This window comes from Pangasianodon hypophthalmus, chromosome 6, assembly GCF_027358585.1.
Source record: "Pangasianodon hypophthalmus isolate fPanHyp1 chromosome 6, fPanHyp1.pri, whole genome shotgun sequence".
Taxonomy (NCBI): Eukaryota; Metazoa; Chordata; class Actinopteri; order Siluriformes; family Pangasiidae; genus Pangasianodon; species Pangasianodon hypophthalmus.
The window spans coordinates 30,930,976-30,948,475 of NC_069715.1; the positions used below are offsets into that span (position 1 = coordinate 30,930,976).

Below are 17,500 nucleotides of genomic sequence, written 5' to 3' on the forward strand. Positions count from 1 at the left end.
TGACATCACAGCGACACACAGCCACTAACTTCACAGCAATGACAACAATCCAGCGCAGCAGGTTATCACCAGAATCGTGCAACACGTGGCAGGTGTGTGAGTAGAAAGAGACGTGACGTGTTTCAGGGTGGCGTTTCAGTTCAGCTGGTGCAGCGGGTTTCTGCTTCAGAGTTTACAGCAGTGTAATAAAACTAATCTACGATTCCAGCTCCGTGTTTTAGAGCAACACCTCGTCTAAACCCCCGAGTTTTATTTTATAACTGGAGCCCTTAAGCGTCTGACGTCTACGTCCGCTTCGAAGGCCACCAGCACTTTTAGATTAAACCTTTTTTTTCTTTTCCTTTGCACTCTTAACATTCCATCCTGAATCGACTTCGTGTGAATTTCATTTCCTCAAACCAAAGTCCAAGTTCAATGTGAAGCTTCCTGAGTGATGAGCAGACGAGCTCGAGAGGATCATTCCTTCATTTCTGTTGTACAGTTCTTCTCTCTCGCTCTCGATCATGTCCTTCGTGTCTCTGCTGCTGGTGTTAATGTGAGTTCCTCGAGTGCTGCTGTTCACACTGGGGGTGTTATTTGTGTCTGAGCTCCTCAGGTGAACGCAGCGTGGCCCTGTCAGGTGTGTTCCACACACACACTCCTTCATTTTCAGTTATCAGGTGATGTCTGTGTACTTTCTGTATCTACGGTCTTGTTATTGAAACAATCCTGAAGACTGCAGCAGCATGCGCATAGCGAAGCCTTACAGACGTGTGTCCCTTTCATCAGGGTTTTTAATAAAGCCGGTTAATAAAATAACTGCAGCTGTAGCTCCTGCTGAGGTTGTTTTGTGTGATTTTCTTTTTTTTTAGTTTGTTTAAAATATTGCTTTCTAAATCCTGCAGGTTTCAGTACTGCAGCACAATCTGCTCTGAGCTTCTATTAAATCAATCACTGATTAGAAAAGGCTTATTTGTGTATTTTGCATTTTCATGCCAAGTAGCACAACCTGGTGCAGGCAACATGCACAATAACACACACTGATACACACTAACGCACAATAACACACACACTGATACACGCTAATGCACAATAACACACACTGATACACACTAACGCACAATAACACACACACTGATACACGCTAATGCACAATAACACACACTGATACACACTAACGCACAGTAACACACACTGATACACGCTAATGCACAGTAACACACACTGATACACACTAACGCACAATAACACACACACTAATACACACTAATGCACAGTAACACACACTGATACACACTAACGCACAATAACACACACTGATACACGCTAATGCACAATAACACACACTGATACACACTAACGCACAATAACACACACTGATACGCACTAATGCACAGTAACACACACTGATACACACTAACGCACAATAACACACACACTGATACGCACTAATGCACAGTAACACACACTGATACACACTAACGCACAATAACACACACACTGATACGCACTAATGCACAGTAACACACACTGATACACACTAATGCACAATAACACACTGATACACACTAATGCACAGTAACACACACTGATACACACTAACGCACAATAACACACACACTGATACGCACTAACGCACAATAACACACACACTGATACACACTAACGCACAGTAACACACACTGATACACACTAACGCACAATAACACACACTGATACACACTAACGCACAATAACACACACACTGATACACACTAACGCACAGTAACACACACTGATACACACTAACGCACAATAACACACACTGATACACACTAACGCACAATAACACACACTAATACACACTAATGCACAGTAACGCACAATAACACACACTGATACACACTAATGCACAGTAGTGCAGAGGAAGTGGAAGTGCAGAGAGAAAAACAAGGCGAGGCTGCTACTAAAAGTCAGTTATAGATTTATGGAGATGTTTCATAATAGTGGGAGTGTAACGCCACCAACTGCACTTTCCCTTTCCCTCTCTCTCTCTCTTATCTCTCTCTCTCTCTCTCTCTTTCTCGCCCTCTCTCTCTCTATCTATCTCCCTCTCTCTCTCTCTCGCCCTCCCCCTCTCTCTCTCTCTCTCTCTCTCTCGCCCTCTCTCTCTCTATCTATCTATCTATCTCCCTCTCTCTCTCTCTCGCCCTCTCTCTCTCTCTCTCTCTCTCTCTCCTCCTCTCCTGTGGAAATCCCCTTCTCTACACTCAGTCATGGCATTTACAGATTTACAGATTAAAGCTGATCAAAAGGCCTTTTAATATTTAATCCAGTTCTTCAGGAACGAGAAACACAAAGTGCAGGATTGCTGGAGTGAACAAACAAACAGCACCTCGTATTTTCCTTTTTTATTTGTGGAATGTCTTTTTTTTTTCCCTTAAATAAAAGCCAGTACAGTGTACTCTCAGAAAGGTTCTTTAAAAGTCCTTTGGTTAAGGGTTCTCCTTGGAACCTTTTTAATAATAAACCTTTTTATTTATCAGTTCAGATGAAATTGAGCATTAACTTAATATAAAGTGAATTAAATCTGCTGTAAGTTCTCCTGGAGAACACTAAGGTTCTAGATTTAACCTTTTTTTTTTTTTTTTTGTAAGAGTGTGTAACAAAACAAAGCCTCCAGTGAGAACATTAAACAAACCTGTGCTTTAATCTGACACAAATAATAACAATTACAAAAGTCAATCAATCAATAAATAAAGAAGCTTCAATAAATCATCCTCATCCAGACAGGGCGGAAAAAAAGGGAACTAAAGTGAACTTTTATCTTTCACCAGAAAAAAATCTGGATATTTAAAAGAAGAAGATTAAATATGCATTAATGAGTTTTAAAGGAAAGCTTTAAATGTACACTACACACACATTTCCAGGTAATAAAGGTGTTCACTTGAGACTAAACCAACTCAGCAACAAGGAAAAGTACAGTTTAATACCATCTTTAGGACTGTAACCTGATTTTAAATAAATAAATAAATAAATAAATAAATAAATAAATAAATGCCATTCTCCCTGAGAAAGTGCTATGAGGAGGTGATTACACACCTGTAATATTTACATTATTAATGTTGATATTTTATTAATACTTTCATGTGAGTTTAGTCCTAAGTTGAATTTCAGTTTTGTGGAAATCGAAACTTAAGAGTTGTTTGTCTTTCCATGACGTCACTGGTCTCTGACTCACCATGGGCGTGTCTGAGGGTGAAAGAGGATAAATACTGAGCAGAAGAGAAACTCGGTCTTTTCTTTCCTCTTGACTTCTTCATTCTGCAGAAGGAGCTGAAACTGAGAGCGCTTCGTGGTGAGTGTCGGGAATTTGTGCTTTTTCAGTTTCATTTCTTTATTATCTTCATTGTTATAATGAATAATGAATAATAATATTGTTGTGTTTCTCCTCCTCAGATCTGCTGCTCCAGGAGGATTTGGCCATGTAGCCACCGCTTGCATCTTTCCTGTAAGCTAATATTTTTAACAGTTTGTGTTTATTACTGTGAGATTTTAGTAACCAGTTGTAATGAGAGTGTGAGTGAATTTATTCAGCCTGATACTGAGAGAATCACAGCTGCAAGAGTGTAAAACACAACCTCCAGTGAGATCATTAGGATAAAAAATAAACCCAGGATTTGATCCGACACAAACAATAAAATTTATTAATTCTCAAGTTTATTTTTGAGGATTTCTGTGGGGAAAATTCTGTGCAGTAATGTAAAGAGGTGAGGTGTACAGCTGTGTGGAGCAGCAGAAGGTTCTGGATGATGCAGATGTTTCTGTGTGTAAGATGTTTCTGTGTGTAAGATGTTTCTGTGTGTAAGATGTTTCTGTGTGTAAGATGTCGGCCAGGTTTTGTGTTTTAGACAAAGTTCAGGAGAGAGAGAGATCCGTGTGTGTGTGTGTGTGAGTGTGTGTGTGTGTGTGTGTGTGTGTGTGACATGGCGGTCATGTCAAGTGAAGCAGTTGGTGAAAAGCAGTTGCTAAAAAGCAGTTGGTGTTAATTTATTTATCTCTTTCTGTAATCTGATTTGAAGGACACGATTTGATTATTTATCAGATGCACAAAAAAATAAACTTGTTCTTTTTAATGTTTAATAGAGAAAATTAGCCAAGAACATAAAGTTTAATGTAAAAAAAAAAAAATTAGTATGTGCCACTTAAAAAGAAGATAAGAGTTAACAGAATACATTTTATAAACCAGGGTTTTACAGCCTGATGACTGAGAGAGATTTAAATACAAACAGGAAGTGTTCTAATGTAGATAATAAACTCCTAATGATCATGTTTAATAATGTTTTATTATATAAATATGAATAGATTAATTAAAGGTGTGTGCTTGCTGTGATGATCGTGTAAGCTGACAGGATCGTTATGTTCTCATCGTTACAGATCTCTGGAGGAGGATGAGGAGTTAAAACACATCTGCCAAGGGGTGTGGCACTCGGTCCTTCTGCGCCCCGTGTCAGACGTCATGTGGGGTGGCCACGCCCTCCCTGAGGGCACGGGACGCCCCCCTGCAGTCTGCACTCGGAGTCCAGTGGGTCTGCAGTGGACAGCGCCAGGTCTGCACTGACCTGCCAATTAAGCCCTAGATTCCAGAAGCAACCACAAAAAACCACGTAAAAGTTCACTTCTCGCTTCTGGTGTCTGTTGCTTGGTTGGCAGGTTCGTGGTTGGCCTGCCGTTGAACGAACAACCTTTTACTGTAGTTTCTTCAAAGCTGTACGCCATTTTCCAACTCAAAAAAAAAAAAATCTATAAAAATAGTAAAACAATGCAACATAACATGTCTCTGGTTTTGTGTGTTTATTGTGTGTTTGTTGTTTGTTATTAATCATTTAACCTGCTGCAGGTGTGATAAAGTGGGAACTAAAAATACTTCTTATACTTTTAATAATCAGAAGATATAAATGTACACTATATTGCCAAAAGTATGTGCACCCCCCTCCTATTGATTGAGTTCAGGTGTTTCAGCCACACCCACTGCTAACAGGTGCATAATATCCAGCACAGAGCCGTGCAGTAGAATGAGTCGTGCTGAAGAGCCGAGTGACTTTACACATGGAGCTGTCATGGAAAGCCTTCTTTACCACAAACCAGTCGGTGAAACATTTCTGCCCCTGTTAAATATGTTATAAAATATCAGAAAGCAGAGGCTCGGATCTCAGATTTGGAGTGTGATGGGAAAACAAAACCTGCGCTGCTGTCTAAGTCCTGAGCTCTCTAACCCACGCTGTGAGTTTGGGGAAGATCGGAGAAAGTCGAATTTTTCACCCAAAAAAACACAAACACTAACCCCTTACAGTTTATTCAGGAATTTTCGACGTTCTCCGATTTTCTTCACCTTCGTGCCGCTGGTTACTGAGGTGAAGCCGTAGACTGGAGCGCGGTTCGTGTCGCTCCTGAGCCGAGCGCTGAGGGGTTTAGACGTCTTGTGTGACAGTTTGGTGATGTTTCATATAGAGCTCTGTGTATATACTCTCTGATACCTAATTCTAATTCCAATATATAGAAGATAGATTAAATATGTTTATAATGAGTACTGATCTTAATCATTTTTGCTAATCATCTAAAAGATATGTTAAAAAAATATTTTTAAAATTAGTGTCTTATAATTGGCACTTTACCAGGACTAGAATAGATCAGAAACAGGAGCGTCAGATCTCAGCTTTGGAGCGTGAGAGGAAAACTAAACACGCTCCAGTCTACGGCTTCACCTCAGCAACCAGCGGCGTGAAGATGAAGAAAATCAGAGAACGTCAAAAATTTCTCCTGAATAAACTGTAAGGGGTTAGTGTTTGTGTTTTTGGGTGAAAAACTCACAGCGTGGTTTAGAGAGCTCAGGACTTTTGTTTTCCCATCACACTCCAAAGCTGTATAACTACATGATCATGAATATGATGTTGCTTTTATACAATGCTTTTAAAAATAAGAAATTAATATTGAGTAACCGACATTTTGCACATAATATGGCCAAATAATTTCTTTATTTTTGCTCCATCACTGTGTGAAATTTAAATAAAGCATTAAAATATTCTCCTCTTGATGTCTTCATGATTCGACAGTTAAACGCTGCTCAATAATTCTTTAGCTTTTCAACTTTCACGTTTCTGAGTCTTACAGTCGTGTGTTTTAATTTACACCCATGAATCTGAAATAAGTTTTACATTAATTTAGTTTTATTGTATGATGTGTAATCTAATGTTCAGTTATTTTTATGTGACAGTTGAATAGAATTAATCACCAAACCAACAGAAACCAGAAGAGAAGCAGAAACACGAGTAAAGACGAGAACACAAACAGGATGTTGTACATCCTACTTATCTGATAAACGGAGAACTGAGGCTTTCGTGTGGTTTCCTTTTCTGCAGAACCTCCTTCTGAAAGAATAAAACTTAAATAATGCTTCCAGGAATCTGACACAATCTGTGCTTCACACACACACACACACACACACACACACACACACACACACACACACTTCAGTACCTTTATTTGTACTGCATTCGCATTTCTTCAGTTTAAATCCCACAGCAGAAGGTTTTCCTTTCAGAACAGAGTCCAAGTAGAACCCTGTTCAGAGAAAGGAGAACCTTTAACTCTCCAGAGAACCTCTGAGTACTCGTACATTCCTGACAAATATGTAAAATACTTTTTAAGAATTAATTTTATGTAAGAAATCCATCCTGGACTTTTCCTTGTATTCAGTATCTCATATATCTTCTATTAAAATCATCTTAATGATAATCATCATGTTAATGATTTAATACAACACAGTGCTGCTGAATCCTGCATTCTGATTGGTCAGAAGGTGTTGATTAGTTTTCTATAACAGCAGCTCTGACTTTCCTGGCTTTTTTTTAAATTTTATTTTATTTCATTTCATTTCATCCTAATAAAGACTTACGATAACCTGGTCAGAGATTAGAGAACTCCAACACTACTTAAAGTTCTAAACTTAAACTTTTTTAACTTATAAAATATTTTAAAATACTGTTACACAGTACTAAATTTTTTTACATATTTTTTTATTCTGCAGCAGTTTTATGGAACGTTCTACATTTTCTTTAAAAGAAAGAAGTTTTATTTTCTCACACAAATTATAATTTAAAAATTTTTTCACAGGATATGAGAAGGTGTATTTTTATTATAAGGCGTAACAGGAAATGATTCTGTTTGGGTTTTGTACAGCGACATTATGACGATATTTTACTAAAAACTTTAAAGCACAGTTACGGCACCACACAGCAATTTTATCGTTTTATGATGAATAATTCCTGCATTTGCGTCTCTTCTCACAGAGATATATATTATAAACCTCGTTATACAGCACAGTGCCAGTGTTTCACTAATAAATTCCTAACAACGATAATCAGAATAATCAGTCTGCTGCTGCGTGAAAGAACTTGCTGTGTAAAGCAGCTGTGACTTTTCCTCTCGTCTGATTTCCTGGAGATCTTTACGGTGACTCGGTGAGAATTTTGCCAAATGTGTGAAAGTTAAACAGATTAAACAGGAACTATAGGAACAGACATCAGCGCTCGCTCGGGTTAAAGATCTGTACGATTTCTGATCCGATCTGTAATTATTTTTATTTCACAGCTTTAGAAATTCTACACACTTGTGAGTGTTAAAAGGTTTTAATTTCACTATTTTTTTTCCTAATAATGATCGATTTGTTTTTCTCCTGATGTTTTTAGGGTTCAAGCTCACATTAAACATGAACAATAAATGATTTTATTTTTGTTTCACAAAAAAACTGCAATTTTATAGACTTTTATATCATCAGTGAATTATAAATATATAAATTTACTCAATAGTTTTCACACCCCTGGACTTCCTTGTGTTTTATTACAGTTTTATCACTATTACAACCACACAGGACTTTTATTTATTTATTTGACAGATGGCAGTTGCTAAAAAAGGAGTTCTCATTTTAATATTCAAATTATTCCTGATGTCACATGACCTACAGCGAACAAGTCCACACTTCCACAGACACGCCATCATTAATATAAAATAGTTTGTTCATTATTAACAACATAATTTGTTCTTTTTTTCCTTTTCCTGCTTTTTCTACATCCTTTTTTCTTAATAGTGTATTTGTTTCTTTTCAATACATTTCTTTATTTCAATTCAATTCAATTTAATTTTATTTGTATAGCGCTTTTAACAGTGGACATTGTCACAAAGCAGCTTTACAGAAATAAATGGATTAAAAAAAAATATTGTAAATGTGTGAATTTATCCCTAATGAGCGAGTCAGAGGCGACGGTGGTGAGGAAAAACTCCCCGAGATGATATGAGGAAGAAACCTTGAGAGGAACCAGACTCAAAAGGGAACCCATCCTCATCTGGGTGCAACGGATAGTGCGATTATAAATAAATCCCTTCTATTATTGTGTACTATATGGACAAATAGTGCAATTGTGCAACCAGTAAATTCATCACAATTTTTGCAAGAAGTCCGGCTGGTTAAAATCTATCCACTGTCCACTGATGGAGTCCTGAGTACGAAGCTGCTCGTGGCAACTGCAGCCCCAAAGCCACTACAGCAATCACAGTCCCAAGCCATTACAGTACAGTACAGTACAGTACAGTACAGCTCCCCATATGATCCCCAAGCAGCACCATCTCCACAGCCCCCAGGTGGCTCCATCTCCAGCAATCCAAACAGTTCTTCAGGTCGTCCATATGGGGCCCCAGCAGCAGCAAGCAACTCAACCGATGAGAACTCCAACCAGAAGTAGGGCATCAGGATGGGTCAGGCAGCGAGGAGGAGCAGAAGGGGTCAGGATCACTGGCATCACTGGCATCTCAGAAGTAGCATGTGTAGCTCGACAGAGAGTGAGGGAGAGAGAGAGAGAGAGAGAGAGAGAGAGAGAGACAGAGAGAGAGGGAGAGAGGGAGAGAGAGAGATGGAGAGAAAGGAAGAGATTGTTAGGTGAGCTTTTGTCCTCTAATGGTTAAGCACAATGTACTTTGCATGCAGAGTGCAAGCAGGGACTCCGGCAAGACTAGCTATGACAGCATAACTAAAAGGGAGAGCCAGAAGCTAACACAGACATGAGGGCACCCTGGGACATAAAGCAGCAGCCACTCCACCGTCGACAAACCTGAGTGAACGTGTGAGAGTGGGGGGGCGACAACATCCAAACATCCCAGTTCACCACAACACTCTATGCCTGTGAAACCTCCAGACCTGCTCCTGTACCTAAGAAAAAACTATTCACAAAAGGCTTGACTAAACAAATATGTTTTCAGCCTAGACTTAAACACTGAGACTGTGTCTGAGCCCCGAACACTAAGTGGAAGGCTGTTCCATAACTGTGGGGCTTTGTAAGAGAAAGCTCTACCCCCAGCTGTAGCCCGCACTATTCGAGGTACCAACAAATAGCCTGCACCTTTTGATCTGAGTAGGCGTGACGGATCATAAAAGACCAAAAGTTCACTCAGGTACTGTGGCGCGAGACCATTTAGTGCTTTATAGGTCAATAGTAGTATTTTATAATCTATGTGAAATTTGATTGGGAGCCAATGCAGTGTGGATAAGATAGGGGTGATGTGATCATATCTTCTGGTTCTAGTAAGGACTCTCGCTGCTGCATTCTGGACTAACTGGAGCTTGTTTATGCTCCTACTGGAACATCCAGACAGTAAGGCATTACAATAATCCAACCTAGAGGTAACAAAAGCATGAACAAATTTTTCTGCATCGTGTAGTGACATTATATTTCTTATTTTAGCAATATTTCTGAGATGAAAGAAAGCGATCCTAGTGATATTATCTACATGAGCTTCAAAAGAAAGACTAGAGTCGATAATCACACCAAGGTCTTTTACTGCTGCACATGATGAAACAGAAAGACCATCCAGAGTTATTATGTAATCAGAAAGCTTACTTCTAACTGCATGTGGTCCTAGTACAAGTACTTCTGTCTTGTCAGAATTAAGTAAAAGAAAATTAATAAGCATCCAGTTTCTAATGTCCTTTACACATTCCTCAACTTTATTAAGCTGGAGTCTATCATCTGGCTTTGCAGAAACATACAGCTGTGTGTCATCAGCGTAACAGTGGAAGCTAATACCATGTTTACAAATAATTTTGCCCGGAGTGTTTTTTCTTATTAGTGTATTTGTTTCTTTTCAATACATTTATTTATTTGATCTTTTTCTAAATTTTTCATTACTTCTAATTAATGCAAATTTTATTTATATCACACTTTTAACAAATGACTGTCACAAAGCAGCTTTACAGAAATGCGGATTTAGATTTAGATCACTCACATGTGAGCAGTTCAGACACTCGACATGTTAGAAATATTCATTTTACTTTATTAACGTTGTGTTTGTTAACGTGTTGGAACTTTAATTGGACTGTTGCAGTCATGAGCAACGTTTGTCACGTCTCCTGTAGTAAACGATGTTATTAGTGAATTTTATTCCTCTGTGTGTGTGTGTGAGTTTAACATTGATGTGTAGCCTAAAGCTGGATATGATGTACATATAGAGATTATACACATGTACTATCAGGAGCACCTCATGTGCAGGAGATTGTTCAGCCTTATCAGTAACCACATGGCGGCTCACACACTGGTTACTCTTCAACACGTTATTTCTACATACGTCGTGTCCTTGAGCCAGCGTGAGGTAAAGCCGGTTCTCAGCGTATATAAAGCCGTGTTCTTGGACAGCCCAAACATCCGAGACTTCCCTCTCCAACAGGAACCATGAAGGCTCTGGTTTTCCTGGCCGTGCTCGCCACTGTCCACGCTGCGCCGCTGGACGATGACGACAAGATCGTCGGAGGCTACGAGTGTCAGAAGCACAGCCTGCCGTACATCGTGTCTCTGAACGCCGGCTACCACTTCTGCGGCGGTTCTCTGATCAACAGCCAGTGGGTCCTGTCGGCCGCTCACTGCTATAAGCCCCGTATTCAGGTGCGTCTCGGCGAGCACAACATCGCCATCAACGAGGGCACCGAGCAGGTCATCGACTCGGCCGCGGTCATCAGTCACCTGCGCTACAACAGCGCCACCCTGGACAACGACATCATGCTGATCAAGCTGAACCGCCCCGTCACCTTCAACAGCTACGTGTCCGCCGTGTCTCTGCCCAGCAGCTGCCCCACTCCCGACACGTCCTGCCTCATCGCCGGCTGGGGCAACACCAGTCCCTCAGCTAACGTCTACCCCAACAAACTGATGTGCCTGGACGCCCCGGTGCTGAGCGACACCGCCTGCAGGAATTCCTACCCAAATCGCATCACCGACAACATGTTCTGCTCCGGCTTCCTGGAGGGAGGTAAAGACTCGTGCCAGGGCGACTCCGGCGGTCCCCTGGTGTGTAACGGTCAGCTGCAGGGGATCGTGTCCTGGGGCCACGGCTGCGCTCAGGTCAACAAACCCGGCGTCTACACCAAGGTGTGCAGATACCTCCCCTGGATCAGCAGCACCATCAGCAGCAACTGAGAGTCTGACGTGTGTCAATAAAATCCAACTAATTTATCACTTCTCTTTGTGTTTTCATTTCCTTTAAACAGGCAACACGAGCTTTATATTTGAACTGAAATATATTTTATTTCAATTGAATACGTATGAAAATTAAACAAATCTAAATATATTAACTGCAGCTGAACCTTTAATGTAAATATGCAGATTTACAGGTTACACATTAAAACTTTATTTGAATATAGATAAACTTTTCACTGATCTAAATACAGAATAATGTACAGCTAAAGAAAAAAAGTCTGTAAATCTATGTTTTACCCTCAGAGCTAATCAAAATCGATCGAAACAACCAAATGAAATACACACCACCGTAACCACACACCCCTCAGTGCAAGCTCTGCTCTAATAAAACTTCCCAATATTCCAAATAAACCAGAGACACGCCACCCGACGTGTACATCACAGACTCCCAAAGCACCAATTACAACAAAACAAACCAATTACCAAAACAACAATTACACTGTTTTACTCCGCTTGAAGAGACCGAACTAATTTCACTAATTTCATCATCAAAATCATCAACCTGTATGCTAGATCCTTTACCTACTTGTTTCCTCAAACAGATAATTCCTGAAACAATCAAACCTCTTTTAAAGATAATCAGTTCTTCCCTTAGCATTGGCTATGTACCTAAATCTTTTAAATTAGCAGTTATCAAGCCCCTGATTAAAAAACCTGACCTTGACCCCTGTCAGCTGTCTAACTATAGACCAATATCAAACCTCCCCTTTATTTCCAAGGTCCTAGAAAAGGTTGTAGCACAGCAGCTATGCTCATACTTACATAGGAATAACATTCATGAAATGTATCAGTCAGGATTTAGGCCTCATCATAGCACAGAGACAGCACTGGTTAAAGTGGTAAATGACTTACTACTGGCCTCTGATCAGGGTTGTGTCTCGTTGCTGGTGCTGCTTGACCTTAGTGCAGCTTTTGATACCATTGATCATGCTAATCTCCTCGATAGACTGGAAAATGTAGTAGGCATTAAGGGAACAGCCCTTTCCTGGCTCAGGTCTTATTTGACTGATCGTTATCAGTTTGTAAACGTAAATGGTGACTTCTCTTCTCATACCAAGTTTGGTGTCCCGCAAGGTTCTGTTTTTAGGCCCACTGCTCTTTTCTTTATATATGCTACCTCTGGGTAAAATTATCCGTAAACATGGTATTAGCTTCCACTGTTATGCTGATGACACACAGTTGTATGTTTCTGCAAAGCCAGATGACAGACACCAGCTTAATAAAGTTGAGGAATGTGTAAAGGACATTAGAAACTGGATGCTTATTAACTTTCTCTTACTTAATTCTGACAAGACAGAAGCACTTGTACTAGGACCACATGCAGCTAGAAGTAAGCTTTCTGATTACATAATAACTCTGGATGACCTTTCTGTTTCATCATCTGCAGCAGTAAAAGACCTTGGTGTGATTATCGACTCTAGTCTTTCTTTTGAAGCTCATGTAGATAATATCACTAGGATTGCTTTCTTTCATCTCAGAAATATTGCTAAAATAAGAAATATATTGTCACTACACGATGCAGAAAAATTAGTTCATGCTTTTGTTACCTCTAGGTTGGATTATTGTAATGCCTTACTGTCTGGATGTTCCAGTAGGAGCATAAACAAGCTCCAGTTAGTCCAGAATGCAGCAGCGAGAGTCCTTACTAGAATCAGAAGATATGACCACATCACCCCTATCTTATCCACACTGCATTGGCTCCCAATCAAATTTCACATAGATTATAAAATACTACTATTGACCTATAAAGCACTAAATAGTCTCGCGCCACAGTACCTGAGTGAACTTTTGGTCTTTTATGATCCGCTACACCTACTCAGATCAAAAGGTGCAGGCTATTTGTTGGTACCTCGAATAGTGCGGGCTACAGCTGGGGGTAGAGCTTTCTCTTACAAAGCCCCACAGTTATGGAACAGCCTTCCACTTAGTGTTCGCGGCTCAGACACAGTCTCAGTGTTTAAGTCTCGGCTGAAAACCTATTTGTTTAGTCAAGCCTTTTGTGAATAGTTTTCTTAGGTACAGGAGCAGGTCTGGAGGTTTCACAGGCATAGAGTGTTGTGGTGAACTGGGATGTTTGGATGCTGTCGCCCCCCCACTCTCACACGTTCACTCAGGTTTGTTGATGGTGGAGAGGCTGCTGTTTTATGTCCCAGGACTCCCTCATGTCTGTGTTAGCTTCTGGCTCTCCCTTTTAGTTATGCTGTCATAGCTAGTCTTGCCGGAGTCCCTGCTTGCACTCTGCATGCAAAGTACATCGTGCTTAACCACTAGAGGACAAAAGCTCACCTAACAATCTCTTCCTTTCTCTCCATCTCTCTCTCTCCCTCACTCTCTGTCGAGCTACACACGCTACTTCTGAGATGCCAGTGATGCTAGTGATCCTGACCCCTTCTGCTCCTCCTCGCTGCCTGACCCATCCTGATGCCCTACTTCTGGTTGGAGTTCTCATCGGTTGAGTTGCTCGCTGCTGCTGGGGCTCCATATGGACGACCTGAAGAACCATTTGGATTGCTGGGGATGATTCCACCTGGGGGCTGTGGAGATGGCTTGGGGATCTCATATGGGGAGCTGCACTGTACTGTACTGTACTGTAATGGCTTGGGACTGCGATTGCTGTAGTGGCTTTGGGGCTGCAGTTGCCACGAGCAGCTTCGTACTCAGGACTCCATCAGTGGACAGTGGATAGATTTTAACCAGCCGGACTTCTTGCAAAAACTGTGCTGAATTTACTGGTTGCACAATTGCACTATTTGTCCATATAGTACACAATAATAGAAGGGAATTATTTATAATCGCACTATCCGTTGCACCCAGATGAGGATGGTTCCCTTTTGAGTCTGGTTCCTCTCAAGGTTTCTTCCTCATATCATCTCAGGGAGTTTTTCCTCACCACCGTCACCTCTGGCTCGCTCATTAGGGATAAATTCACAGTGATAAATTCAAATATTTACAATATATTTTTGTGAATCCATTTATTTCTGTAAAGCTGCTTTGTGACAATGTCCATTGTTAAAAGCGCTATACAAATAAAATTGAATTGAATTGAATCTATACTTCTCTCCCACTCGTAAAAACCTCCACTCTATCTCCCCTTCCTCCTTAGCTTCCTGCACCCCATCATCCCTTCCCGACCCTGACTCCTCTTCCTCCCTACCATTGGAGCTAGCCACTGACACTCTCCTCTCCTCACTTTCCTCATCCATGGACCTCTTCTGCCCTCTATCTTCTAAACCCGGGAAGACTTCCTGCCCTGCTCCTTGGCTATCGGATGTGTTATGCAGTAATCTGAGAGAATTAAAAACAGCAGAGAGAAAGTGGAAGAAATCACAACTCGACACAGATCTTGTCTCTTACTGCGCTCTCCTGTCCAAATTCTCCTCTGAAGTGACTTCTGCTAAGACTGCTTTCTACAAGAAAAAGCTGGAAGCCTCTGCACAAGATCCTTGCAAGCTCCACAATATCTTTTCTTCACTACTCATCCCACCGGTTCCTCCTGCTCCATCCTCCCTGACCGCTGAAGACTTTGCCACTTTTTATGATGAGAAGATTGAAAAAATCTGCCAGACGTTCACTTCTACTCCTACTCCTTCAGTTTTCTATAACAGCAGCTCTGACTTTCCTGGCTTTTTAATTTAATTTAATTTAATTTAATTTAATTTAATTTAATTTTTCCTAATAAAGACTTACAATAACCTGATCAGAGATTAGAGAACTCCAACACTACTTAAAGTTCTAAACTTAAAGACTTTTTAACTTATAAAATATTTTAAAATACTGTTACACAGTACTGCATTTTTATATTTTTTTATTCTGCAGCAGTTTTATGGAACATTCTACATTTTCTCTAAAAGAAAAAAGTTTTATTTTCTCAAACAAAGTTAGAATCTATCAGAAAATCCACTCCGCTGTGTGTAAAGCTTTGTTGTGTTTTTATTTGTAATTGTTTAAATCCATATTCATGCATATAATCAGCATATTAATGAATTTATTCCTAGTCATTAAACATACTGAGTTCATGTAAAGCACATGACGCTGTGTATCAGTTCCACATGATTTTTATAAATAAGTTTAAAATTTTTCACACGATATGAGAAGGTGTATTTTTATTATAAGGCGTAACAGGAAATGATTCTGTTTGGGTTTTGTACAGCGACATTATGACGATATTTTACTAAAAACTTTAAAGCACAGTTACGGCACCACACAGCAATTTTATCGTTTTATGATGAATAATTCCTGCATTTGCGTCTCTTCTCACAGAGATATATATAATAAACCTCGTTATACAGCACAGTGCCAGTGTTTCACTAATAAATTCCTAACAACGATAATCAGAATAATCAGTCTGCTGCTGCGTGAAAGAACTTGCTGTGTAAAGCAGCTGTGACTTTTCCTCTCGTCTGATTTCCTGGAGATCTTTACGGTGACTCGGTGAGAATTTTGCCAAATGTGTGAAAGTTAAACAGATTAAACAGGAACTATAGGAACAGACATCAGCGCTCGCTCGGGTTAAAGATCTGTACGATTTCTGATCCGATCTGTAATTATTTTTATTTCACAGATTTAGAAATTCTACACTTGTGAGTGTTAAAAGGTTTTAATTTCACTATTTTTTTTCCTAATAATGATCGATTTGTCTTTCTCCTGATGTTTTTAGGGTTCAAGCTCACATTAAACATGAACAATAAATGATTTTATTTTTGTTTCACAAAAAACTGCAATTTTATAGACTTTTATATCATCAGTGAATTATAAATATATAAATTTACTCAATAGTTTTCACACCCCTGGACTTCCTTGTGTTTTATTACAGTTTTATCACTATTACAACCACACAGGACTTTTATTTATTTATTTGACAGATGGCAGTTGCTAAAAAAGGAGTTCTCATTTTAATATTCAAATTATTCCTGATGTCACATGACCTACAGCGAACAAGTCCACACTTCCACAGACACGCCATCATTAATATAAAATAGTTTGTTCATTATTAACAACATAATTTGTTCTTTTTTTCCTTTTCCTGTTTTTTCAACATCCTTTTTCTTAAGACTATTTATTGAAATTTCTTTTCAATACATTTATTTATTTGATCTTTTTCTAAATTTTTCATTACTTCTAATTAATGCAAGTCGATTTTATTTATATCACACTTTTAACAAATGACTGTCACAAAGCAGCTTTACAGAAATGCAGATTTAGATTTAGATCACTCACATGTGAGCAGTTCAGACACTCGACATGTTAGAAATATTCATTTTACTTTATTAATGTCGTGTTTGTTAACGTGTTGGAACTTTAATTGGACTGTTGCAGTCATGAGCAACGTTTGTCAAGTCTCCTGTAGTAAACGATGTTATTAGTGAATTTTATTCCTCTGTGTGTGTGTGTGTGTTTAACATTGATGTGTAGCCTAAAGCTGGATATGATGTACATATAGAGATTATACACATGTACTATCAGGAGCACCTCATGTGCAGGAGATTGTTCAGCCTTATCAGTAACCACATGGCGGCTCACACACTGGTTACTCTTCAACACGTGTGTGTGCACGTTATTTCTACATACGTCGTGTCCTTGAGCCAGCGTGAGGTAAAGCCGGTTCTCAGCGTATATAAAGCCGTGTTCTTGGACAGTCCAAACATCCGAGACTTCCCTCTCCAACAGGAACCATGAAGGCTCTGGTTTTCCTGGCCGTGCTCGCCGCTGTCCACGCTGCGCCGCTGGACGATGACGACAAGATCGTCGGAGGCTACGAGTGTCAGAAGCACAGCCTGCCGTACATCGTGTCTCTGAACGCCGGCTACCACTTCTGCGGCGGTTCTCTGATCAACAGCCAGTGGGTCCTGTCGGCCGCTCACTGCTATAAGCCCCGTATTCAGGTGCGTCTCGGCGAGCACAACATCGCCATCAACGAGGGCACCGAGCAGGTCATCGACTCGGCCGCGGTCATCAGTCACCTG

General features: G+C 40.0%; 3 protein-coding genes and 1 long non-coding RNA gene across 4 annotated transcripts in view; all 4 read left to right on the plus strand.

Moving 5' to 3' along the window:
* The window catches only part of LOC113526343 (ADP-ribosylation factor 5), an 8,933-nt gene extending 7,986 nt beyond the window's left edge, over positions 1 to 947 (plus strand). Inside the window, exon 6 of the mRNA XM_053234910.1 lies at positions 1 to 947. This exon is cut by the window's left edge and continues 1,624 nt beyond it. The gene's annotated coding sequence lies outside the window, so the exon portion shown is untranslated.
* A 2,245-nt stretch (positions 948 to 3,192) lies between these two features.
* On the plus strand, positions 3,193 to 4,791 carry LOC113526871 (uncharacterized). Its single transcript, XR_003402817.3, has 3 exons — positions 3,193 to 3,316; positions 3,418 to 3,469; positions 4,396 to 4,791. It is a non-coding gene; the product is annotated as an uncharacterized LOC113526871 (long non-coding RNA).
* A 5,904-nt stretch (positions 4,792 to 10,695) lies between these two features.
* Positions 10,696 to 11,513, plus strand: LOC117597573 (trypsin-3-like). The gene has a single exon (XM_053235214.1). The coding sequence runs from the start codon at positions 10,737 to 10,739 to the stop codon at positions 11,475 to 11,477; it is 741 nt and encodes a 246-aa protein (XP_053091189.1). The 5' UTR covers positions 10,696 to 10,736; the 3' UTR covers positions 11,478 to 11,513.
* A 5,652-nt stretch (positions 11,514 to 17,165) lies between these two features.
* The window catches only part of LOC117597574 (cationic trypsin-3-like), an 821-nt gene continuing 486 nt past the window's right edge, over positions 17,166 to 17,500 (plus strand). Inside the window, exon 1 of the mRNA XM_053234811.1 lies at positions 17,166 to 17,500. This exon is cut by the window's right edge and continues 486 nt beyond it. Coding sequence (XP_053090786.1) covers positions 17,210 to 17,500 — 291 coding nt within the window. The 5' untranslated portion in view covers positions 17,166 to 17,209.

Bases quoted from the DNA above. Each gene is read 5' to 3' on its own strand.
- LOC117597573 (XM_053235214.1), top strand. From the start codon at position 10,737: ATGAAGGCTCTGGTTTTCCTGGCCGTGCTCGCCACTGTCCACGCTGCG.